General features: G+C 41.4%; 3 protein-coding genes across 5 annotated transcripts in view; 1 reads left to right on the top strand and 2 right to left on the bottom strand.

Annotated features, from left to right (window-relative positions):
* COL17A1 (collagen type XVII alpha 1 chain) overlaps positions 1-19,808 on the bottom strand; it is a 60,149-nt gene extending 40,341 nt beyond the window's left edge. Inside the window, exon 1 of the mRNA XM_051800679.1 lies at positions 19,781-19,808. The gene's annotated coding sequence lies outside the window, so the exon portion shown is untranslated. The remainder of the gene's footprint in view (positions 1-19,780) is intronic.
* Positions 19,809-21,082: 1,274 nt separating this feature from the next.
* On the top strand, positions 21,083-26,788 carry SFR1 (SWI5 dependent homologous recombination repair protein 1). Of its 3 annotated transcripts, XM_051799567.1 has the most exons (5): positions 21,083-21,531; positions 23,239-23,354; positions 24,485-24,871; positions 25,025-25,126; positions 26,504-26,788. In XM_051799567.1, exons 2-5 carry the CDS (start codon positions 23,259-23,261, stop codon positions 26,519-26,521), a joined length of 603 nt encoding a protein of 200 aa, XP_051655527.1. In that variant the 5' UTR covers positions 21,083-21,531; positions 23,239-23,258; the 3' UTR covers positions 26,522-26,788. The 3 variants fall into 3 exon arrangements, with proteins under 3 accessions (XP_051655527.1, XP_051655525.1, XP_051655526.1); XM_051799565.1 differs by lacking the exon at positions 26,504-26,788 and having other exon boundaries at positions 25,025-26,491; XM_051799566.1 differs by lacking the exons at positions 21,083-21,531; positions 26,504-26,788 and adding an exon at positions 21,992-22,369 and having other exon boundaries at positions 25,025-26,491.
* Positions 24,647-26,875, bottom strand: part of CFAP43 (cilia and flagella associated protein 43) — a 42,738-nt gene continuing 40,509 nt past the window's right edge. Inside the window, exon 40 of the mRNA XM_051799559.1 lies at positions 24,647-24,781. The gene's annotated coding sequence lies outside the window, so the exon portion shown is untranslated. The remainder of the gene's footprint in view (positions 24,782-26,875) is intronic.

The raw sequence follows: 26,875 nt of genomic DNA, 5'->3' as shown, positions 1-26,875 counted from the left end.
TGCTTTTTTGCTGCTTTTATTAGTAATGTAACTTACCTGGAGTGCTTTGGTTACTGAACTGAAAATCTGTTTTTCTCCTCAGTCGCTTCCTTTCTACCAAAAATTTGCCACCTTCACTTTATATCATGTCCTCCCAAAGGTGTGTGGAATCTGAGTGATCATCCAAAAATGTTCACCTCTTCTTTATTTAACCTGGTTTAATCTCACTCTTCTTCTGCTCTTCTATTCCCGTGCTCTTTAACAAGTCCCAACAAAGGCGTGTCGTGGTTTCCTGCCTCACCCTACCCTTCCAATTATCTGACACTCAGTGGAAAAAAAGATCTGCCTCCAGGAATCAAACTTTATTGAAATAAGAAAGGCTCCTACCTATTTGCTCAGGTAGATTAACTATTTAAATCCCAGACAGAGGTGTGAAGGCTTAAGTCAGGGCACATGAATAGTTGTGGCAGTACTTTCTGATACATGATTTGAGATCTGATTTGGCATTTTCTTATAGGAAATTACAAGCACCTGCTGATGCTACTGAAAAGCTGGCTGCAAGCTAAGCATTATTTTGCAAGCTTGCAAATACACAGGGCTGAACTATGAGCTACTACAAATTGGCTGAAAAACACTCAAGTCAGTGGTCTGAAGTGCCTTGCCAACCCACAGATATCTGTGCTCTATTCAGAAGACAGCAACATTAATAAATAAAAATACACCAAACTGAGTAAGGAACAAAATGTCTTCCATGAATACTACCTGCAAACCAACACTGAATAGGAACTGAAGCAGAAGAGCAGCCATGGTGGGTCAAAGCAAAACTCCATCTAGCTCAATACCCTGTCTTCTAACCATGTCTCATGGGAAGACCATGTGAACAGAACAAATAGATATTTTCCTGGTGTACAGAGTCAAATGCAGCAGCACTGCAGTCATTCTTTGACAGACATTTTCCATTAATATGTCCAGTTAGTTTTCGAATCTGTACATTTTAGTATGTACAGTGTCCTACAGCAAAGATTTTTAAAGCTTAACTATACCTTGTGTAAAGGTTTTTCCCCCTACTGAACATGACGGTGCCATTTGGTGCCCCGTGCTTCCTTACAAGAATCAGAATCCACCTTGGCTTTTATCACCCTACACAGATTTTGACAGATTTGTTCCCCTGAAAGAACTTAACACTTCATGTGGATTTTTGCACAGATCTTTTGAGGGGCTGCAGATGTGTGCTGTCAAGATAGTACTCTGTTCTTTTAAGTTCCATATTGAAAATTTCCAAAGGTGTGCAGGGACATGGCTGCTCTACAGCACTGCACTCCACTCCAAAGGCAGTGTTCCCTGTATTCGTTGATGAGGATCAAGACTTCTTCAGAATTCATCAATGCATCTCCTAAATCCCAGAACTTGTAATTACATTTATCTTCAGCAGGCAGATATTTATGCAGTATAATTTCCTGCCTGCATGGAGGAAGCATCCATTACTCTGCCTTCAGAACATTAATCAAGGGAAATTTAGTTGTCTAAACAAGCTGCATGTGGCAATTAAGTCATTAAGAGATGTAGAGCTCATCCTGGGGCTCAGCCAAAGGGCACTTGGCTTAAGCCTTGACCAAAAAGCATAAAAGTGGCTCTAGCTTTTTGAACTTTGTGCTCTTTGAACATGACACATAAAAAACTGCCCTCTTATTATCAACTGCACTTTGTTCAACTCACTTGACATCTGCTTCCAGCACAATCCACAGTGTGTGCTTCAGACACAGCCTGACTGCTCACGGATAGAAGGTGTTCAAGAAATGGCAGCACTGAATGCCCTGGGCTCTGTAAGACCCATCAGTATGAGGGAGACTTACTGGAATGGCTCACAGACTTCACTAGAGCAAGAGGTGGGACCTCACATTTTCGGATAATGATCTCAGGACTGGAGGAATTTCCTCCTTCCTTTACCTTTGTCTACCAGCCATCAAAATTTTGATAAAATGTGAAATTACAGTATTTTAATCCCTGCAATGTTGTCAGGACAAAGATACTGGTTTAATGCTTATTGAGAACAAAGTGCTCATGGAGCATCTCTTCATGAGTCATTTTGCCAGTTTCTTACTGGAAAGGAAAAGAAGGTCGAGGTGGAGTATGACATAGAGGTGACTTAAGAGGAAACTGAAAATAAATCACATCTTGAGAAACACTGACTCCACATTTTAAGAAGATGGAGTTGAAGATGCTGCCTGCTGAAACATTATTAGTTCCCTCAGGTTCCTATGGGGCAAGTCAACATCAAGGACATAATTTAGAGAGGTCCTGAGCTGCTTCTCCTGTTACTGAAGTCAGTGATTATCTCAGGTACTCAGAGTCACTGCAAATCAGGTGTCCAGCTGGCACAATCAATTAACTGCAGCAGACCTCACTTCAGGTCATCAGCTGCCACTTCTGCAATAACAGTGGTGTGTGCACTGGTGGTTAGAGCAGGGGAGGCACCTTGAGCTTCTCTTGGAGGTAAAATCACCATCGTTCCATCCCCCATTTGTCCTGCTCAATTTTGCTTGTAGAAGGTGAAGTATGTAGAGGTGGAGCCACACTGCTGCTGGATGTGCCTGGGAATGTTTTACCAGATGCAGTTTGCTGCTTTCCCTGCTCCCAGCACACAAAGAAGCCTCGATGCCTCAGTCTGGCAGCTAGAGAGATCAAATTACAGTTGAAGACAGCACCATCTTCCTGGTGAAAGATGCTCCAACAGTTTACAGCACCTGATGCTAGCTCTGAAAAAGTTGAGAAACTGAGGCAGAACTCTACCCTGCACATTCACTGCTCCTGGAGGGGGGCTGTGCCACAGCACATCTAAATCACTTCTTACTCTGCAAGGGGAGCCCTAAGATAAAGGGTCTCCAAGTTAGACCAGCTTGTTCTGTCCATTATTTAAGAGCTTAAGTTGTGTTCATGGTTTAGAAACAGCCAACTTATGATAACTTGTCATCTTCAACTTGAAAGGGAGCTCTGGAGCACAGAATAAGGTGTACACTGATCTAATAATTCTGTCGTGACTGACACATAAATTACACAACGAGTGAATCAGCCAAGGAGCTGATTGGAATAGTGCAGGCCCACACAAGGATGGTTCGCACAGGGAGGGAGAAGCCACACCTATTTCTGTATAGCAACTGCAATTCCCTCCATGCCTTGGTTTTACACAACTGAGCCAGGCAGCCACTGAACCAACCAGAGCCTCTTGAGTCACCTCCTTGACTCAGTGCCCCAAGTCCACAAATTGTACATCACTTGGGAAACACCGTGAGTAACCTCGGGCATGAATAAAAGCCTTGTGGGGAACTGATCATTGCTTTTGGGCTGCAGGGGGGTGAGTAACGCCAGGATGAAAAAAAAACATTGCTAACTCAATCTCCCAGGTCCCAAGAGACTTCAGTGATCAAGAGGTCTTGGCTGTCTCTACCCACTAATACAAAGATTGTACAGCTAAGTACTGCCTTTCCTCTCTCCTTCTGGCTTTATATAACATTCCACACAGTTTATAATATTAAGCACAGATAAGAAATAGCAATAATTATAATAAACCTATATCTGTATGTAGAGTATTATAAAACAGAGACCCTTAACAGTGCAGGACAAACTGAATTGTAGTAGCCCAGAGAGGACAGGCTGGGCTGTTCTGGTAGGGGACAGCCAACTGGGAGGAGGCAGCTGAAGACTTGGGCTTGCTGCTTTTACTGTTACCATGTAGACAGGAGGGTCTTTTCAGCAGCTGCAGACAGCTGTCTACCTCTGCTCGGAGACAAGTCTGTATAGACAGACACTCAGGCCCTGGTGCTCTGCAATACAACTGCCTAATAGTTACTATTAGCAGTAGCAAGCAGCTCAGTCCAAAGACTGGGGATGGACAAGTGCATTGTCTTCTGTGTCTGGGACTGCTCCTGATCATGTAATTTTGGTGACAGACAAACAAAACACACCTGTGACCTCTTAAAGGTCCGGTCTTCCACACAGATTTTTATGTGCATTGGTGCTTGGGCACATTTTACATCTCGGTACACGTCAGGCTGTACAGCAGGAGATGGCTGGCACAGCCAGAAGTTATCACCTCTAATGGCATCAAGGCTGGGATGTTAACAGACCTGTGTGCAAAGGTGACCTGCTGTCATCTCTCCCTTTCTCCACACCCCACACCCCTGTCCCCATAGAAATTAGGGAGCTACTCCAGCTGTCCAGCACATCACAGCATCTGCCAGGGAACAGGGCTGTGAAGCAGATGATCCTGATCACTGCCACTCTGAGGAGCTTTGCTGTGAGTTTAAACCAAGTAATTTTCATCCATAAGACTCCTCTCCTTCCCAGTGCTGGCATGATGAATAATCCCTTTCACTTTGTCCTCTAGGTAAGAGTTGCCTGCAACACATGCTGCATACAGCAGCACAGCTATGAGCTGGACTGAGTCTCTTGTTTGATTCTGATGGTTATTGACAATCAGCCCACTGCCCAGTCTGCTTCATCAAAGACAAAGAGAACCAGTCCTTGAGTATTTTACTTATCACAGAATGCAAGTTTGATTCATAGGATCAAATAATTTCCTATACCCCGGCTTTTAGAAAACTACTGCCTGTTTGCAAGCTCACTCGTGACCCCTTAAAACAGTTTTAGCACCAGTGGCTTTTAGACAAAAACTATGCATGCTAATCTCACACATCAAAAGTTTCAGGCACGTAGGCAGCAAAGGGACACAACCAGTGCCAGATGACCTGGCTGTGGTGCTGCCAATACACACAGTGGAGAGAAGTCCCAGCAAGCTGTTTACAAACAAATGGTAATGTGAAAAAAAAAGAACAACACCTTTCTGGCAGCCCTAAAGAAAAGATATGATTTGTGACTAGCTCACCAGGACCATTATAAAAAGAAACACAGGCAGAATTGCAGTGCAACACTGCATACAGGACAAAAGCTGGAGACAATACTTATCTTGGAGATCTGCCTCAGAAAATGACGGGTGTTGGCAAATAAGCCTGATTTCTGCCTGCAATCTTGACAGAAAATTCAAAACACATACTGGAAAAAAAGTCCTGCTGAAAAATCTCTGCTGGGCTTGACTACAGCTTACAACAACTCACCTCCTATACAGAGAGGGATTCTTGTTAGCAGGATGGGAAATGCAGGGGAGGGTGCCTGAAAGGTCCCTGAGAACAGTTTTCTCTTGCTCTTCCCTTTTCTGTCCCTACACGTTCCTGCCCTGCAAGTCCTCAGATTCTCTGAGGAACTTGTGGTAAGTAAAAGAAGTACACTGCCAAATGATTTTCATCTACAATGCAGGGATTTTCTCCACCTTTAAAAAATCTTCAGAAGTCTGCAAGTTGAAAAAAGCTGACAGCTATTGTATCTGATCAATGAAAAGATGTCAGAAGCATGGAACATGCACTAAAAGTATGCCATGTTTGGTATGTGTATATATATATATATATATATACACACATATACAGACACACATATATATACATACATCAGGTATACCATGGTCGATCCCTTCTGCAGGGATCTTTCCTAGCACATGGAAAGTACATAGCAATTTTGGGTTCAGGATAGAGAGTAAATGATAATTCAAACTCAGCCTACTTTATTAACACAGATCTTTCCTGTGCCCACCAATATGTCATGTCAGTCTGCCACCATGGGAAACACAAAAACTTAAAATAAATAAAAATAGCTGAATCAAGTTTTTGAGCTTTTCAGTGTTTATGTTTGCACACAACAGGGGTATGCAGTGCCTGGGTGGTGTGTTTCCCACTAAGATTTAAACATAGAAAACAATGCGTTTCTCCCGAAATGTTTGCTTAAATAGATCACATTTTTGAACACTCTACGGTAATGTTTCCAAGCTGTAGTCTGGCTCTAGGTAGAACTTGAAGAAAGTCACTCCTAAGTGAGACTGCTACAATCTAAACCCAGAAATGATAAGAGAGTTGATTTTCCAGATATGAATGCTGGTAACACTCAGACATAGTTCCACACAACACTTTTCTGGGATCATTCCTTATGGTAAAGGGTGTGTGTGTGGGTGTGTGTGTGTGAAAGCACAAAACTATATTTCCACTCCTTTAGCAGGCAGGCAAAGAAAAACATTTTTAAAACACATATTTCATATACAATCATGAGGCTTGATTTTTCACTCAGTTCTGCCAGGTTTACATACCTAAGACTCAAGAACAGTAACTCACCTCTCTGAGTTTCTGTCTTCATATTTGAACTTCCCTGAGACCAAATGATGTAGCAGATACTGTCTGGCACTACATTAATACTGATGGGGTAAAAGTCACCCTCTAGTCTGAAGTCCATGTCAATCCAACCCTGTGATTAGACAGTCTGTCCAGTGGTGAAGGGGCCTTATGGAAATGTTTCCTTTAAAATAATAAGATTTCTGAGGAAATTGTCAAGCTTAGGTAGCACAGTTTCTGAGGGGGAAAAAAGTGGGTTTGTACAAACATGTCAGAACAGCTCTGCTCTGCATATCCTGGGAAGTTCTGACTATCCCCCAGGACCATGAATAATGAAGACTGAGGCCACTCAGCAAATTTCCTGAGTCAGACTTTGAATGGAAGACTGCAGAGCTTTACAAGATTTCTGTCCAGAGATGATCCTTTTTCTTTGCTAGGAAGGTACTTCCTGTTATTAGGCTCTCAAGCATTTCAGGGCGGTGCTCACTTTTCACTGCCAAAGTAAACAACAGAATGAAAAGTCCCTGCTGGGCTACTAAGGTGTTCCCTCTAAGGGAACATGCTCTGCTGTGAGCCCTGTTTATTGCCACTGATCACTACGGATTTGTCATGGGTTGGCATTTATCACAGCACAGATTGGATTGGTGGTATAATTAGGGATGGGCATTTCAGCTCACACCATGTTTTCGTTCTCCTGGGTGCTTCACAGCCATAAATCAATCTCCAAACATATGCTTATCTGAGTATTGCAAAACAGTTTTAAATCAAGAGACTGGTTTCCAATAGTATAAATTCAGATTGTGCATGTTTCTAATGCATTTGTTTAGATCTGGATTAACAACGCACAACAAAGGAGCAATCTGGATTTTATTTTGGTTCTGAAGGTGACATACCACTTGCTATCACTGCTCGTGGCAAGAAGTTGTGTGAAACTGTTTTTATTCCTATTTCTAGTGTTATTTATTTGCTGAACTGGTCCTCAGAAAGGCTTGAATCCTTCTTGGCTGCTGTCATGCTGCACCTGCTTTTCCTGGGGCACACAGGCTCAACCTGCCGTGTGCAGGCTTGCAAAGCCCCAACTTAAATGGCACTCCTTTATTAGAGGATACATTCCACAGGCATAAAATATTATTATCCGATACACATGACTAGAAGACTGCTGATCTCCTGCTGGACTGCAAGCACAAGATGGGACATGACACTCTGGTAAAATCGCTCTCCAGAACACATCTCACGTGGCAGCTGGAAGCTTCCTTCATGTTCTCAGTACTGAGGTTGGAGGCTGCCTCGGAAACCCTTCTCTCACACGGCAAAAATCACTGAATTAAAGGATGATTCAATCTCATTACATACTAGCTCTCACTTCTTCAGTTGTCTCTTCTTTAGAAACATTCTCCCACATTACCAAAATTACGTCTTCAACACTTTTTTTCCTCTCTTCCCCTCTTCAAGAACTGCTAGGTATCCTCCTCAAGACAGAGATATTAACTGTCCTCTTTCTACTCCTTTCACAATTTTTCCTCATCTTCTCTTTTTAGCAAGGAGCTACGGACATTTATTAATTCCTAAGTTCTGTGGTCCTAGGAGGGAAGCTGTTACTTCAATTTACATTAAAGCAGAGTTGTGTGAGTTTTTCAAATTTAATACCTTTCCCTAGTCTATTCACTTCAACTGTGCCTTGAGCTACTTTTTATTTACAAGATGGAACTGCTCATTTAACTTAGAGTATATTGTTTCTACTCCTTGATTTAATACCTGAAACTTTAATTTACAAGTGCTACGATTTTTAGCTTTCCTGACTATTTTTTCCAAGAAAGATAGATCACCATCCCTATTGAGTTCTGCTGGAAGGACATTCACTCCCTTGAGGCAGGCAAGTGCACCATCAGGTCTATACTGAGGTGATATGTTGTGCATAATATCTGCTTTGATAAGCATTTATTCATGATAAAAGTAATATTCATTTAATCAGAAATGTCAGCTGTTACACTGGTTACAGTATCAACTTATATATAGGCTGCTATGTACCCCTTTTTTCTAACCCACCCCCAATCTCTTCAGCCCAGTAAACAATGAGAAAATGAAGAACTGAATTATTGCAAATAAGAAGTAGTTTATAGCATCAATAAACAGCTGAGTCCAGAATAGAAGACTGATACAACAGTTCTGAAGTTTCGTGGGTTTTTTTTAATGCTATTTTCAGTAAGCAAAGAAGCTGTGAACTCCAAGGCTGCTATTTCTATACTGCACACTGGGCCCAGGGCAAGGATGCAGAGACAATATGTGAGAGGGTAAGAAAAGTACTTCATTTTTATTGCACCTTGAATATAAAGAGAATTCTGACCAAAGTTCTTTAAAGTGATCCAATCCAGAAGCTCCATGTCATTACTGGATCCACAAAAGCTTTGATCCACAGATCTGCAAAGGCTTTTGACCTCAACAGAGGAATGTGAGGCTCACAGTGGAAGACACTAAACAAAGCTGTGATGGATTTGGTCACTGGTGCTAAATCACTCATGTACCATCAGTATGGAATCTTGCTAATTATGTGTTTTTAATCCATATAATGGAAATTTTAAGCCATATAAAAATATTTTATAAATACTAATTATTTATCTATTTCATGGTGCCTTTCATCTGTACCTTGTTGTGCCAAAATTATAGCATTTGTGAACATCCTTCTATTTTGATATGCAGCACTTCAGTAATCAAGTTTCACATATACATCTGACACCCCAGCATAGAATTCCTGACCATACAAATGTTCCCACAGGTACAGAACAACAGACCAGATCCACAGGGAACAGTCACAGAACAGATGCAACACTTCTCTTCAGAAACCATCCGTAAAAAATAAACAGATACAAGGGTTAAAATAAACCAGATCTCATACTTTCTTTTTTTTGCCTTGACTTTGAGTCAGTTATGAAGAGACATATGTAAAAGCTGGAAACTGGCTGGAGTTACAGAGTAGTTAGAGACACACCATTTATCAATAGTTAGAATAAGAGTAAATATTTGAGCAATATTATAGAATAAAAAGCCATGGCTCACAGCTCATTAACAAGTGTTTTCCAATCTTTTTTTAATGATCTCTCACTGTTCTTTAATCTAGAACTTCTTTTAGCTTGCATCTTTATTCTCATGTGGGTTTAAAGCAGTTTTCAGCACCATTCCTGGTTATTTTGTTTATGCTTCTCACACCTCTCCACGTTTCTCACTTTTCATTAGAGATCATGCTTCTGCAAGCAAATCTCTAGCCAGACACACCTTCACCATACAATCCACAAATGATATGCTAATTCCAACCAAAAACTGTGTTGAAGGATAAACAAAGAGAAGATCTGTGACCCAGAAGAGAACAGAACAGAGCAGTGCCCCATTCATATTATTTATTTCTGCTTTGTAAGAACACAGAGGTAGAATCATAGAATCAGAGAATGGTTTGCATTGGAAGGGACCTTAAAGACCATCTAGTTCCACCCCCTACCATGGGCAGGGACACCTTCCAGTAGACCAGGTTACTCAGGGCCCTGTCCAGCCTGGCCTTGAACACTTCCAGGGATGAGGCATCCACAACTTCTGTGAGCAATCCGTGCCAGTGCCTCACCACCCTTGCAGTAAAGAATTTCTTCTTAACATCTGATCCAAACCTTCCCTCTTTCAGTTTGAAGCCATTCCCCTTTGTCCTGTCAATACATGCCCTTGCCAAAAAGTCCTCTTCAGCTTTCTTGTAGTCTCCCTGCACAATAGGGATTTTCCTGGAGTAGCTCACCATTTTTGCAAAAGGTGAGTATTACAATTTCAGTTGTAATGAGCAAACCAACAACATAAACAAGGAATATTCAGAGAGAGATAATGAGCAGTAACTAGCTTTACTGTGAAAGCCTCTACATAATCTGGCTCCCAGGGTCCAAGTGACTCTTTTGCTCCTTGCTCTCCCCAGTAACGGCCATCAGTGATTCTATCACTCCCTCACACAATGCTGCCTGCAAGAGGATCTCATTTTACAAACCCACTTTTCTCCAGTGCCAAGGAGGTATTTAAAATCAAAAGTAAAGGGAGAAATGGTGGCATGATGGCACGTACACTGTGCTCCAGCTGCTCAGCTGGTAGGGCAGAACCCTAATGAAAAAGGAAGCTTTTCTTTTCAGGGCTTGATCACTGACTTCAGATGAGCAGATTATTTTTTAAATAGTTCTGAGGAAAACATTTGCAAGTGAACACTCAAAACTTGGATCCAAACTATTTAAGTTCCCTCTGCTTCCAGTTTCTGGCAGGTTTTCTGACTTGGCTCTGAATCTTCTGACTGTGCCCATCTCTATTTTCATGCCTCTGCTTGAAAAATCCTGTTTCTTATCTAAAGCACAAAAGCACTGCCTTTTCCAAAAGCCAGGTCTGTTGTGTGTCACTTCTTCTCAGCAAGATGACTGGCTGGAAATTTAGTTGTTACTCAAACTTTTAATTTCACAGCCATTCAGATGCTCAATTAATTTGCTTCCATCAGAAGTTCATCTTGTGAGACCTGTGATAACACACAGCTTTCTCTTATTAAAATCAAGGCACTCTGGGCTCATCATCACTCCATATCTTATGTATTTCAGATGTTCCTCTTGGCATGGATCCTTTGGGGTATATTTACTGTTATCATAGGGTTGCCAGATATATGGTATGGTGGCTGCCTTTCTTATCCAGTGCCCGCAAAGGAACTGCTCTTTGGATTCTACTTTAATAACATCCATGATTAAAGTCGTTGGCTGAAGGCTTTGTAAACACAACACCTAAAGTTGTTTTTAGTTCCCAGCATAAATTAAAGAATTTAGAACAAAATATTTACACCTCCTTCCACAGATATTAAAAATCTGTACTAAGAAAATCGTTCTGTTAGGCACCATGACAAGATAAAAATAATGGATAAAGCACAGTTTAAGTGGTGATCTGAAGTGATGAACTGTCACAAACAAGTGTGTGTATTTTTTGGAGTTTGGTACACTGAGTTCACGGAATCCATTGTTTTTGAAAGATGAGGCCCAATAAGAGCACTGATCCACTGTTCCCACTGTCAGAATAACATTTGCTGAAGCCTACAAAGAAGACTCTTACACATTTATTTTGGTGCACATGTGTAATTTTAAGCACATAAAATTATACAACTGTAGAAAATAAGGCTGGAAAGGCCTTCAATTAGGTGTCTTGTCCATCTTTCTGTTTGAAGTCCAGCTTCATCTTAAATATTCTTCATAGAATTTTCTTTAGAAGACTTTTAAAACTTTCCCATGAGGATTCAGAGCCTCTTGAGGTGGTCTGGTCTATATTTTCTCACCATACTTGCTGTTAGAAAATGTCTTGAAGTTCCAAACAAGTAATTCCTGCTTCAGCTGACAATCACTTCCCCTCTCCCACTCTCAGTGTAACTTATCTCCTTTCTTGCCATCACCTTTTATGTATTTGAATGCTGTCACATACACCATTAGGGTTTCCAACACCAGACTAAGCTTTTCTTGTTCCTGCAGCTTTCCTCAGACACTGAGTTCCTCTGATTGCTGGGATCTACCTCTGGCCTTCACAGGGAGTACCTACATGCTTAAAGCTACATACATTTTTAAGTGCTGCGCTGAGCCAGGGACTACATTCCTAGAGCTGCCCAAGGCTGTCAAACACATGCTGGTCTAGTTTAATTGCATGACACTTCAGTTAATTACTGTTTTGATAATAAATCTGGCAGTATTGCAAATGCCTTTAACCTTGTAACTGCAGGTAAAAACTACTATATTTTGCCAACAGTGCCAAACTGTTGTGAACCTTATCTACCTGTCCAGGAGACAGTGTTTAACTCAGAGTTCCATAAGGTATTTCCTTAGCAGTGCAGGCATGAACTCTGTGTATTGGAAACTGGTGTTCTTAATATGTCTAGAAGCAAAATATTTTGCCAATAAACAGCCATGCTCAATACCTAATGAACACTGAGACACTGAGACAGACATATATCCCCACCCTCATCAATAGAGGTTCGATCCCCTCCATTTGAGCACACAAAATGTAGCAGACAGAAGAGCATCTGTAGTTAATGCATGCCAAATGTATGCAGTCAAGCAAAACATAAGGAAACCAACAAGCCAATACATGTGCATAGAATATTATAATGAAAACTGAGGGAGACAGAGACCAAGTGGGAATAAGACAGAATGGAAACAGAGACTAAGCAATTGCCAGAGTCAAGAGCAAGCAGCTCAAAGGAGGGGGGGCAGTGAACCATGGTTGGGTTGAGCTATTAGAATTACATGCTCCTACTTCTGTTCTGTTTACTTTACTGTAGCTATTTGCAGTGTCAGTGGAATCCTTTAGCTTTTCCTAAAACAAATGAACAGCGTTTGCACAACTGAACAATAATAAACTAGTAAAAAAAGACCAGCATCTAGAAGCAATACAAGATAAGTGTACAATAAAAAATTGGGATGTACAGTTCCCAACACATAACTTAGCAATAAACAAATACAAGAGAATTGTTTGTTATGTACTTGTGTGAATGTGCAATATTCAAAGAATATGTCTGTGTCAAATATTCAGGAGCTGTTAGGGACAAATGGGAATAGTATTTAAAAGAAATAGAAAGAATGTGCTGAGAATGTCCTTTCAATGCATTTTTTAATATTTGACCTAGGATCTGCATTTTCAAAACATCAGTGGGAAAATACACTCAACGTTCACTTGTGGAATATATTCTAAAGATGGCCTGAACACAAACCAATCTCTTCACGAAAGAGCTTCCTCCTTTGGTGACCCCCTCTTGGCATTCATTCACCTCAGCTAATGAACATGAGATCAAAGTTTAATCACTTACAGCATCAGTTTGAACATGGCTGCATCTGTGGGACATAAACATAAAGGGAATCTTACAGTGCAGTTGCATTCATTGCAGTAATGGCTGAAGAGACTGCATCTCCCAGACAGCTGCTTCCCACAAAGAAAGCACTTTTATCCCATTTTTCCTACCTTTCTTCTACCCAAATTATGCAGATGAACAAAATTCTTACAAATGTATTAGATTAAATTAGTCGTTGGTATAAAATCATCAATTCCTAAGAAATCAGATAAACTAAAGATGAAATTGGCCCATGGGGTTTTGCTGTTTCAGAAATAAGCACAGGATTAATTCTTAGCTGCAATAATTCTTAGCTGAGTTTATCATGGTGACTTTGGGGTGTGGGGTTTGATCCTCCACGTTTGGATATTAAATCGTTACAGCTTCTCCATCATATCTGTGGGGATCTTCTTGCACATAGGTTTACTTAGAAAAGGAAAAGTAAATATTTCTGTGTAAGATGTATATGTATGAGCCATGTCCATGCTATTTTGTTCCTCCTCAGTGGTACTGCTCCTGTGCTTCTGGTGACACACCCAAGTCTTAAAAGTGCATCACTGAATGATTTCAGCTCTCTGGTAGCTTCTGAGGTTTGGCAATATGCATGGCAACTGATCTTTGGTGGACTTGAGTTTATAATAAAAGGAAAACTTATGAGTTCCTTAGCTTCTTGAGGCCCTCTCAACTTCTCCACTGCCTGGTGGACTCTTCAGAGAGCTGTACCTCAGGCTGGCTGTTTGGTGTCAATATTAGACTGCAGGCTTGACTATTAAAAATTTGGAATAATGAGACTGGCAGAGCTGATGAGATCTGCCTATATACTGAGCAGAAAGGGCAATATCTTCATTTGCAGTTTTCCTGGCAGTGCTATGCAGGGACTCTGCCAGCATCAGCTTTCAGCATCTCGCCAGTGTTGGCTTTTGAGACGTATTTGTACTTTTCACCTGCAAGATGTGCCCATGGTGTGCCTGAGGAGCTGGAGATGGGTGAGGAGAGCTATTTATTTGTTCTAAGTGGAACCTGAAACTCCTTGAGAAGGCAACAGCAAAACACCAAGACCTTTCAGTAACAGCTACTGGCACAAACATTCTCTCTGGGAAAAGATCCTCCTCTTTGCCATTTCCCACTTGTGCCTATTGCCCTTTGTTTTGTTTTTTGTTTGTTTGGGTGAGTGGTTGTTGTTTTGGGGTGGTTGTTTGTTTGGGTTTGTTTTTTCTGTTCTGTTTTGTTTTGTTTTGTTTAACAGATTACAAAATCAGCAGTTACAGCTAGGTACACTAACAGATAGAGCAAAGTAGTAGTAGCTCTTGCATTATAGTGATATTTGTGAGAAAGTATGTCTCTAGGTTTGAGAGAAAATCTTAGGACAAAAAAGTGTTAAACCAGGGAGAGTTTAACTGCTTCTAGGCTTGAATTTAGATAGTGAGAATCCCGTTTTAAGGAAAAGAAAGGTCTGACCCAGAATTCCTCACTGAAATGGAAAAGAAGGATGTCACCAGAGTAAACTGCATAGTGTAGGTGATGATATTCTTGATTAGTCTTTGCACTCACATGTCACACATGATTAAGTAGGGTACACCCATACATGCACTGTTGATCCCAGAAAGATGAATCCCACATAGGACTTCCTATCCAGACATCAGTGTGGACAATTTTAAGGCTATTCATGCCTGGTTTCACAGCCTCAAGAAGAGGTAGAGTATATGCTATCTAAAATTTCAAGGTGATCTATCTGCTGATCTAACCCCTGAGGAGTCTTTCAAGAGAAAACTTGTCAGTGCATACCCATGTGTTGAGTTACCACCATGCATTTAACAATGATGAAATATCTTATTCTGGCATATGTTACCCATGCAATGCTTGTAATTAACTCAAGGAAAAAATGCACTAAACTTTAAAACATCAAACCCAGACTAACTCTTTCAGCTGTGAATGAACTGAGAGTTTTCCAGCTACAGAAATATCATGTGAAGTGGGATGGCATGGCTGTCACCAAAGAGGTTGATGGCAAAGAGAGCTTGTTCAGTGACAATTAATATGTGTGATGGAGGTCACTGTGGCCAGGACACAGATTCAAAGTTACGTGTGCTACTGATGGGAAAACGTCCCCTGTTAAAGTAGGTGGCATTTGCTAACTTGGTTCACTTGGCAGCAGCTCAGCACTGCTGCACTCCACTTAAGACAAATGTTCTTCACCCAAAATAAAGTTTCCTTAATGTGTTCAGAGGAGACTGGTTGCCTCCTCACACAGTGTGAAACACTTACACTAATGCAGCCAGCTGCAATTCCAGTATCTCAGCACCACATGAAATCATACCATTAGCTCACTCCATATGCCACACTTCCACTAACTTCCATCACAATAGAATAGTTCTGCTTCCCTTCAGCTCAGGAGGAACTTTCTCAATGACTTCAAATGTCACAAGGGCTAAGCTGCCCTTCTGCAGGAAGATAACACAGCAAGAGTAAAAATAATTTAAGAGTAATCACTTGAACCCTCTGAGGCTGTAAGAAAATATTACACGCTCATCAGTACAGCTCTTTCTGTATGCCTGTGTAGAGAGAGGGACTCAAAATACAGTTATTACAGACAGGAACATGAATAGAAAATTTGCATGGAAATTACTTAGGAAATAATTGAAACAAAAGCAATACAGCTCATAAACATTGAAAAGTTTATTTTTAAATGAGCTATATGTCCCAAAGAGCATATTTTACTCAAGAAAGAAGGAGAAGTCAAAAAAATTTCACTGCACATTTTATTTGCTAAAGGAAATGGCACAGAAGACATTCTTATTGTCTTCTCTACAGCTGAGCATTTTGGGAGGAGGGGTGATAAGCCAGTATTTACTGAGTTCCTATCGTATGGGAGTACCTCAAGTATTCTGATTTATAAAGAACATACTTCAACCTCTACAGTAAAAAGTGCCAAATTTCATATCTGTTCACCATTTTTGGTGAATTGCCAACCTGATGCAGCCGTCCTTAGACATGTGATTTGTTTGCATGGATAATGCAAAGTCATATCCCCCATATCACAACAATTGTGCACACTTAAAATGTTACTCATGTTACCAACAGTATGGAAAACAGGAGAGAGCTTTAAGCCAGCTCTCACATCAGTGTACTAACCCGTGAGCCTGAGCTGCAACACGGGGGGCTCAGTGTCTGACAACATGGCCACACTGAAATCTCAGCCCTCTGGACGTGACTTTATTGTCAGCAGTATCCAGAGCTGGAAATCTCCCATGAACACTTTCGTATTTCATCCTTAGGAAAACACTTGTAAATCTTTACTTTTAAAAAGTTTCTCTAGCCCCAGGTAAATGACCTAATTTGTTTCTTAATAACAGGGAGGAAGTGTATGTTTAAACCCTGCCTGCTGATGATGCAGTTTGGTAGGGAAGGAGGTGTTTTCAGTTCTAAAACAAAACAATAAGCAGTGGTGATCCTGAAGTGATGATGGACACAAGTCTCTCATGTCTGCATTCAGAGCAACAATGAAACCCTCAGGGGTCCAGGAACAAGGAGAGATGTGCATCTTCATCTGTGCTTACCTGCTCACTGGATGACTTGTTTGGTACACAAGTTTAATCCACTGGGTCCACACAAGGCCTCCAGATTATGGGTAACTGCCCTCAAACCAGCTCATCTGCACTTGCAAATAAACCATGTCCACTACTTCAGCCTCACTCATTTCAGTAGCACAGATAAATATGAGTAATCGAAGAGTTACATGTGCACAGCACAGAGTGAACTGTTGCTTTCAGTTGATGAGAAAATGAAACAACTCCTGAAGCTCCATTACAATTCAAATACTTTTGACAGAAAAATGCTTAGACCATCACAGATGACAAAAGGCTGTATCAGGGACTAGTTTGGGCAAGGCTTGGATTTTCTTAAAACAATGATCAATCAGTTCCCCAGCAAAGATAGGAACACTGAAGGTCTGTTTATTGCTTCCTTTGTCTGCTACAGTCTTGTAAAGATTTCAAACTGTAATCTTTGGCTTGCTATGTCAGAGAAAATCCCACAAACAGACACTAAAATAATAGGCAATCGTGTGCTGCTCCCTTTTATGAGCACTGTGCCTCACCCACTTGGTTATTCACACATGCAACAGTGAGAACTAGGACATCCATCTCACCTGCCTCTTACATTAACTTTTGTAATGGCAAATTGCAGTGCCCCTCACCTACAACAAATCCAGGCAGTTTTTCTTTTCAAGGCGGGTACCTTGAAAATGGAAGGGAAAATATGGGGTACTCTAAGCAAGCCCGAGATGTAAAGCAGAAAGGCAACAAAAATTTACTTTTGCTTTAGATTTATGCTGATGTCATTCCAGAGACTGCACTGTTAGTTACTGGACATCTACACCATCATGAGAGCAGAATCCATCTCCCAAGGACAGCTCGCAGTAAACTGGTTTTACTCCAGGAGTCTGGTCTATAAAGCCCTTCCCTTGATATATTTACATGGCTATAAGCAAGTCAGAACATTTTTCCAAGGAGTGAACAGCAGCCAGCAAAAACACAGCCCTAGGCTCATGCTGAAGTGGGTAGGATTTAAAAATGTCTGCAGCAGTTAGTGGTTAGGCACACAAAAACACCCCACCCTTCAGCCCCAGGCGAGAGGGAATATGCCGACAGTGCAGAGTGTACTTCATGCGTCAGGATCCATCACTTGGCTTCGAACAAGATCAACAGATTTCAGGAGAACGAGAGAAGGGGATAATGCAGATGTGCCCTAAGGTGCAATATGTTGACTAACATCCCAGTGACTGAGTGGCAACGTTAATGAGAAAAGGCCTAAACTATTGCACCAGCAAACTGTTAAATGGAAGTTTTGGGATGCTCCTGGAACTCTGGAAGAGAAGAACCCATAAAGGTCAAACCAGAGTCTCTAAACCCAAAGCCAGTATCCTTTAATATTACTTTCCAATTTGGCTTTTCTACTACAGGGGATGCCCATAGGGGAGTTATAACATGTCCTCGTCCCATCAGTGCCACTGTGTTAGCACTAGTGCTCTTCTGGAGTTACACAGATAATATCTTTCAATTGTGCAGACAAACCGGAGTACACTTGGAAAAGAAAATTATCTGATCACTTAAAACGTCATCACAGAAATACCAAAGAAAATAAAACCAGGAAGCACATTTTCCTACTGGTTTCTTGGGAAAACAAGTTTCTCTGAAGGGAAGAAGCATGTTCAGCAAACAGAGCTCAATAATTTTATTGCCCAGTGCACAATTTCCTATGCATTTTTTTTCTTGTGTTTTACTTGCCCCAAAACTATTCTGATCACAGAAGGAATAAAAGAAATAAAACCATGACATTAAAAGGGCTTAATAAAGACTGTACTGCAATTAATGTGCTACTGTTGCACATACTGATGAACTTAACTAAACAGCATGAGAAACACTCCACAGTGTGCCATAAACATCCCATATCAATAACACATGGATTATCTGTTTTTCTCAAGGGAAGCAGATGTGCAGTTTTTGAGAGGAAGGTTTTAGTCTGACTGGTTTGCCATCATTAAGTTGAGGATAACATACTCTCCATCACTATTGGGTTTCTGCAATAAAAGTACTGGACAGTCACCTGATGACAGCCTAATTCCCAGCTCCATCAGGGGCCTCCAGAAGGGTCTTAAGCAAGTCATGTTTTTGTAGTACTTTGTGTTAATATCAAGTAAATTCATAAGTAAATGTGGTAAACACAGCTAAACACGAAACATCAACCTGAACAGTATCTTTTATTTGGGTGATTTATGAGCGATTACCCATCAGCAAATACTGATGATAATATTTCCCTTTCTCTACTCTTTTTGTAGTACACTAAACTCATAAATCCAACATATGGCACCGTCTTTCCATATTCACAGTCCCAAACAACTGTGAATTGTTTGTGATTGTGCCCCAATCCCACTTGGGGTGGGGCACATGGGCGTTGCTCTAATTAAGAGCCATGATAATGCACAGGATGACTTTTTCATGTGCTATGTTCCTGTAAAATCTTACTGGAATCTTGCCTGGCAAATGATCTAAAATCTCAAACTTTCTGTTGTTCTTGTGCAACTCATCTGTTAACATGTCTGTACAACAGAGTGTGAGTAATTTAAAGCAGGGACCATACTTGAGACTGAAGGAAATACCCTGTGAACTTGGAGACATGCCATCTCAAAGCTCCAGAGTATCTGAGATCCGACACAGTTGATTAATCTGCAGCAGAAGTTCTATTAGCACTTTTACTGTTGCACTCAGGAGTCCATTTTTAACTCATCAAAAAATTAAAATATTAATGACATTAAATTAGCTGCAGGTCTTAAAAAAATAAATAAGCTGTTGGTTTAAAAAATGCCTCCAAATTGCCTCAACACTTGAGGTATCATGCCAGGTTTTTTTGCTAAATGGTTACAAAAGATTGTACAACTTAGTCACGTAATCTAAATTCCCACATTTGCTACTGAAAATATTCTTTCTAAATCAATTTCACTGACAGATAAAATCTTATACAAGGAGTGACCTAAGAGCCTCAGGTTCTCAGATTTCCCAAAACAACTTGGTCTAGATGGGCTTTGAATGTTTTGATACGTTTTACTGCAGGAGAGTAAAAGGTTGCTATCATCCCTATCAAATCCTACTTGAAGTGAGTGAATCTATGTATGCTTGTGGTCAAAAGCACAGCAACTGCTAATGTGTTACACCTACATTTGGTGCTTACTCACCACACAGTTCAAGATTGTCTCTGATCTCAATACAGATGAGAGTTACACAAGGTGAAGAGAAAATTGAGCATCCTCATCTGTAGCTGTGAGGAGGAACCAGGCAGGAAATTAATGCATTTCTGATACACAAGCCAAGGGCATGATCCAGTGAGGGCATGTGGGTGCCTGTACCCCATGTGCAGCTCCCAGCACAGCTGCGTGAGGTGTCCATGGGCAGCTTGGGCCAGTCTGGCTGTGGGCAGTGCTGGAGGAACCACTGGTACCTCATCCCTGTGGGCTGGGAGCTGTCCCTGTTATGGCTTCCACAGCTCCTTTTGTCAGTCCTGACAGTCATATTGGAAAAACGTTGTGTACAAACCAGTTTAAAGAAACATAAATCCACATGGGGAAGCCAGGTGTGCAGCATGGAAGGGATGTTTGCTGATAAAGACAGGAAAATCATGTTTGATTCAGCAGTGCCTTCGAGCGCCAGGGCACTCTGCAATCCTGAACTGCAGGATGCAGCCACAGCTGGGGCTGCTCCTTGTCACTGTCCCAATCTCCTTGCCTGTTTCTCCGGTCAAGTTTCTTCATTTTCACTTGTCCTTCCTCACAACCAAGACAGCACTGCTCAGGTCCTGCTCCTCAGGTACAGATTTTCCCCTTCTGTGAGGAGACAGTGCCTGTGACAAAGGCAATGGCAGCTTGAGGTGGAGAGTTGTGGTTCCCTTGGCTGTGCCAAAGGCTGGGCCTGCCATGCCATCCATGGTGGGGCGTGCTCCATGCTGGGGCAGGAGCACCTCTCCCCGGCCCAGGGCCACTCCAGGAACACTGTCTTAGAGTCTTAAATTGTACCAGGGCAGGATTCAGTTGGACATCAGCAAGAATTTCTTCACAGAAAGAACGATTAGACATTGGAGTGGGCTGCCGAGGGAGGTGCTGGAGTCACCATCCCTCGAGGTGTTTAAGGAAAGACTGGTCGTGGCACTTAGTGCCCTGGTCTGATTTACACGGTGTTGTCGGGTCATAAGTTGCACTCGATGATCTCAGAGGTCTTTTCCGACGCAACTCATTCTGTAATTCTGTGAGACGGCACCTGGTCCAGACACCAGGCATGGGGTGGGAGGCCCTTACATGCCCAGATGCAACAGTGTACGCGGTCCCCAGGGATGCCACACGCCAGGGGCGGCGCCAACCCCGCGTTTGCTGCCCGCCCTCAGGATCGGGATCGGGACCGACACCGCGAGCAGGCCCGTGCCCCTCCTGCCCCTCAGCGCCTCCCACCGCGCGCAGGCGCAGACAGCCCGCGCCGCCGGGCGCGCACGGGGCGCAGGCGCGGTACCGCTCCGGGCCGGGCGGCGGGAGGTTGGAGCGAGCGCGGGCAGCGGGAGCTGCTCCCGCCGGGCTGGGCCGGGCCCGCCGGGCTTCTCCTCGCTTCACCCGCGCCCCGGGGCCGCGGGGTCCCCGAGGGGCCTCCCCTCGCTCTGCAGCCGCTGCGGGTCTGTGCAGTGGCACCGTTTCTGGGGTGCCTCAGGGCCCCCCGGGGTGCATCCTCTCAGAACGGGCTCCTCCGGCCTGTGTCTTTGTCTCTGGGTTGCCCAGCCTTCGTCCCGCTTCTCTGGGGGTGGAAAGCTGGCTGGGAAAAGTTTTATTGAGTGTTAGTAAAGCCTTCAGTTGAGAAAGTGAAAGGAGTGCGTGTTGTTGTGTAACGTACTTATAAGCAGGAAAACTGAGGACGTAGCTTCATAGACTTGCCCAGAGTGAAAAATCAAGTAAATAGTGAAGTGGAAAATTGTCTCTTCCCCTTTTAACCCAAGTTTTCTTTACTTGATGGACAGAATTATTTTTTCTGTCTGGTGAAAAGCATCACTGCTTGAAAATGCCAAGGGTTCTTAGGCTATGATGCTGGGAAGGATTTTAAGAGTGCAGGAGATCTGTGTGAAAGTGCTGTCAAGGAAGAGCATTAGCGAAGTATTTGTTGTACTTATGGTCACTGGAAGATGAATCTGCATTAGAAAGTAAGGGCAGAGAGGCATAGGTTTTGAGGGTTTTTTTAAAGCTGTCTATTTAAGATAGCTCTTAGGTTTGAAATTACTTTGCTATTTACTGAATTACGTGTTTGTGATATACTGTATACGTAAGCATGATGTAGCTTTTTTTAGGCTCTTGCTTACATTAAGAAATAATATTGATAAACTTCCATTATATTTAATGGATGATGTGAGCTTTTTGTTTAATTGATGGATTGCTAAAATACCCAATTAACTGGACTCTTTCCTGAGGTCTGAGGCTTTTTAATGGAGCTCCGTATGTTCGGTTTAGAACAGCTGGGGGAGAACGTTGACTTGTAAGATAAATGAGGACCTGCATCCTTTGGTAGAGAGCCAGGAAGCCCAGGGTTGCTGGGTTATTAAGGCGTTGGCATACTGAAGCTTTGGCATTTTTCACCTCTGAAGAGGGAGCCCCCCTCGTGCCGGTCTCGTGTTGCCCAGTCGCTTGTTTGCAGGATTTTATTCCTGAGAGGCTTCTGTTCCAAAACTCCTAATTGCAATTTGCAGGTGACCAGAGGTGTAGCTGTCGATTTTCCAGCTGCATTCTGGCCACTAGCAGGTGCTTCACAAGTGCTAAACTAAGTTAAACATTGCCAAATCGACTTGCAGTTGATTCGTGCTGGGAGGGGTGACTTACCATTTAATTAAAGCGCCTTTCTAAGCGAAAGGGGGATGTTTCCTGTTAGTCAAAAGTTCTACTTGGGTGAGTAATTACTTTTTTAAGCAGCATTCCCCAGACAGATCAAATGATAAAGTGGATTATTTTCACAGACCTGGATACCCAATTATTTTGTTCTACAGAAAAGATTAATTGTTTATACATGTGGACAACAAAAATCGTCCTGGCTCCCAACAATCCTTTTATTGCTATTTGGGATGCAGTTAAATGAAAGGACTGTTTCTTAACAACTGACTTAGGAAGCACTATTCCTTTGAGTTAGACAAGCAGTAAGGGTCATTCAGGTTAAGAAAATACACTTTGTTTGGAGTGACCTTTTTTTGATGAGTTCAACGCTTCAGGGTCTGACCTTGGATTTATAGGCAGACACTTAAAAGAAGATGTCAAATAGGAAAAAAATTACAATGGATAATACCTGTAAGGCTTTTTATAAATATTTTTCATCTTTTAAAGAAAAAAATCCGTAGAGCTTTAGGAGCGAGGGAAAAATAATATATAAAATCCATGGTAAGATACTTTGTGGCAGTTAGTAGTGTCTTGTATCCTCTTGAAGAAAAGCCGTTCGCAAAGGAAGATGCTCCTTAGCACATGGAACAGTTGTGAAACTGATGCAGACACCTTTTTGGAACATGCTAATTAGAAAATAAGCCTTAGAATTTCCTGTTGGAGCTTTTTACTCATTTCTGCAGCCACATGGCTCATTATAATCAGGTGAAAATGACACCATAATTCATTCTGTTGTTTAACAGAGACTGCTATCCATCTCGAGATGGAAGAACCAGTGCTAGATAAAGTGCCATCTCTGTGTGATACTCCAAAGGATTCTGGAGCAGCACCTCCACGGGGGACTAGTTCAGGGAAACAGGTATGGAAACTTTGTTTTGCCAGTAATGTGATTCTTCGTAGTTAAAGAATGCTTGTGAAATAACCAAGGAGTGAGAGGTCACTGAGATAGTGCTGGAAGGCTAAAGACAGGTACCTTATAACCATAGCTACAAGGCTGTCCAGGTAAGGAATGTGCTCGGTACACTTTGCTCTGAATATGCAGATGTTTGCTGTGAATACAAAGTGATGGAGCAACACCAAATGCCATACTAATACACTTAAATACTGTTTAGGGTTTTTGGTGGGGTTTTTTGTTTGTTTTAACCTGTCATCTTCAGCTTCCTCAGATCCTAGTTTTCTGTGTTGCTGTGCATGCAGGATGACTTTCTGTAACTTCTGCCTGCACTGGAACAAAGTAGACTGCTTTCAGTTTGTATGTTCTCCATAGTGCCAAGCTCTGCTTTGGTCTTGATCCTGGCATTTGTTATGGTGATGCTGTCCTGCTCAGCATCCAGCTCTGTGCAGGACAGGCCTAGTTTGCAAGTATTCCTTAACTAATCCCATGCTCCTGTATTTTAGTGTATTTATGGACGTAAAAATGTTAGACACGTTATAAAAAATAATTGTTAACTTATTTCAAAGGAAAAAAAATTTTTTAAATGCTTATCAGTGAAGTATCTCAAAGCATGAACAAGTAAAAATTATACAGATATTTGTAATATGCTCAAGTAGAATACAGATGTTTTACACTACTGCTAATACAGATGTATATGTGTAATAAAATGGAATAGCAGAAAAAAAACATTAAACTAGAAGGGGAAATTGAACTTGATAGAATAGATTCAGCCAAGTTGAAATATGCCATATTTCTTCTACACAAAGACTAGATAAGTAGGTTTGGCTCAATAGAATACAGGATTTGGTCCTAGAAAATGTGGAGCTACATCTTTCCTTATCTTGCAGTTGTGTGTGCAGATAAATGTGGAAAGAAGAAGTTAGCTTTGTTCCAGTTTGTCAAGGCTGTAGAGAGAATCACGAAGTCTGGCTTTACAATGATTGTTAAATATATTACATATTCTGTATAAATACTAACCAGGTAAACAATTATTTGAGATTTGATCAAGATTTAAGATTATGCTGACCACCTGTTTTTGTTTGTTTGTTTTTTAGCAAATGAGTGCAGCTCTGAGGGAGCGGTTACGGAAAACAAGACGTTCCTTTAATGCCAATTTTACAGCGGCAAAGCGACTCAAAATAGACACTGAAGAAAAAGACTGTGCTGATGCTGACACAGGGTGCCTGCCAATGACAAGTAAAGATTGTTCCAGATTACAAGATGGTCCTGAAGACCTTGAAAGAAACAGCACTGCACATACATGTTTCAGAAGTCCCTCACGAGAGAGTGATCCCAGTGGATCAGCAGAGAATTCAGATGTGCTACCAGTTGATCTTGGTCAGCAACTGTCCCTGGAAGAAAAAGTAAGGCTGGTGAAACAAGTGCAAGAGAAGGAAGAATTACTTCGTAGGCTCAAACTGGTGAAGATGTATCGATCCAAGGTGAGGCAATACTGACTCACTGGTCTTTTGGGGTGTGTGGTGTTTGCGTATTGTGTCAGTTTAAGGCATTTTATAAAAATATCTGCATGGTATCAAAACCCCCCACATGTCAGCAAAGGACAATTTTTTTGTTTTCTTTTGTCCCAACTGCAGAACAACCTGTGTGAACTGCAGGCTTTGATAGTGAAATGGAGAAGCAGCACCCAGCTGATGCTTTATGAACTACAGTCGGCCTTTTCTGCAGATGGCAAGAAAGTGAGTCTCACTCAGCTGATCGATACTTTTGGATTAGAAGACCAGTTATTGCACTACAGCAGAACAGAAGAAGATTTTATAGATGCATAATCTACAATTGCAAAGCTTTTATTAGACACAAAAGCAGAAAAGACCAAGTGAATTCTGATCATGTCAGAAGTGTTGATCAGGCAGTGGACTTGATGCTTTGGGGTTAGGAGGTTTTCTCCAGAGAAACTTGTAAAGCTTTGTACTTAGATACAGTAGGCACTGTAAAAGGCATTACTTATTGGAAAAGATCAAACTTTTAGTGTTTTGGAGAACCTGGCTTAATGACTTAGTCAGTTAATTTTTATTTAATAAAAATAAAATGAGATCGTACTTTAACAGGTAGAAAGCAGTCCATTCTTTGGTCAGTCTTTGTATGGTTCCTTCTGTTGAAATAACTCAAATGGTCATTTCTGTTTGTGTTCAGATGGGGAAGAGTTCAGTTTTTTATTCATAAATACATCCCCATTTTACAAATGTCTTCCTGCTACCAGTCAGCTAATGAAGGCCAATGACAGGATTTTGTGAGTTAAGTAAAGATAACTAGTTTTCATGATGTTAATATTCTGAGGCTGTGATAAGATGTTCTCACTGGCTTTAATTGTTACTGAGGGATATGTGCCACAATGCAATTGCTTTTGGGTACTAGTCCAGAGAGTCATCTTCAGGGCCACTGTCTCATAATCAATTTGCCCCAGCCTGAGGTAATAGAAGGGAAGGCAAGAAAATTGCAACCAACTTTCTACTCTACTACTATGCCTGAGAGCCAAGGTGTTTTCTCTCTTCAAATAAATAAGAAAAATAAGGCCTTGTCTAATGGGATTGCTTCAAACACAGCATCATAAAGCTGAATAAAACTTTACCATTTAATTTATTCTCCAATAAATGTATTTTTCAAAAGCTTTTTTATCTTAAGTTGAAATTGCTTATTTTCTCATCATGGCCTGAGCACAGAGCATGGTGACTTCTGCCTGCTTTTATATTCCTTAAAATCACTGCTTTTCAAGTGTAACAATACATAAATCTTAACTACTCTACAACTCTCCCTGCTATGAATCTTGTTTTCTATGTGATCACATTCTTTATCGATTATACCTTAACTGTTTTGTTTACAAGTGGCATATCCTGTTTCCTTAATAAGGAAATAATTCCTTAGACATCTGAAGGGAAATAAAATCAAAGATCATACAGACCCTTTTGACATTGATATGGCTCATTAGACTTAAATCTGTACCTAGAACTTGCTCTTAAGAATACTGACTGTTGCTGTCCACAGAGAGTTAATGCAGAACAACCTTTATTGCCAATCACATTTTGAGTATTGAAGCACTATTTCTTCTGCTTCTTTAGGTTTGTGAAGAAAGATGATGGTGCCTGGTGCAGGGGCCAGTTATCTTCCCTGAGATCCTTGGCAGATTCAGAACTCTGCTGCTTCTAGGGAAGTTTCAGGAGGAAGAAAAAGTCTTGCAAGAAGCAAGATGTAATTAGCATCCTTACAGATCCCAGTTAGAGACGGTAAAACAAAAAAGGAGGTGCTGTACAGGATCACAACAGAAGTAGTTTTTTCTTACAAGTGTAGAATTTTATTAAGCTAAGGTATCAAAACTATTTCTCTCTCAAAATGGAATGAGCTTAGATATGTGAATTTATGAAAGAAGAATTATTTCACACCATGGGAAACAGGGAAATAAAAGGCAGTGAGAATGACTGAGTAAGTAGATC

This window comes from Manacus candei, unplaced genomic scaffold (genome assembly GCF_025592945.1).
Source record: "Manacus candei isolate 608988 ecotype Guabito, Panama unplaced genomic scaffold, ASM2559294v1 h1tg000050l, whole genome shotgun sequence".
Classification (NCBI taxonomy): Eukaryota; Metazoa; Chordata; class Aves; order Passeriformes; family Pipridae; genus Manacus; species Manacus candei.
The sequence above is the reverse complement of the archived record's forward strand: the minus strand, read 5'-3'. Positions and strand labels throughout refer to the sequence as shown.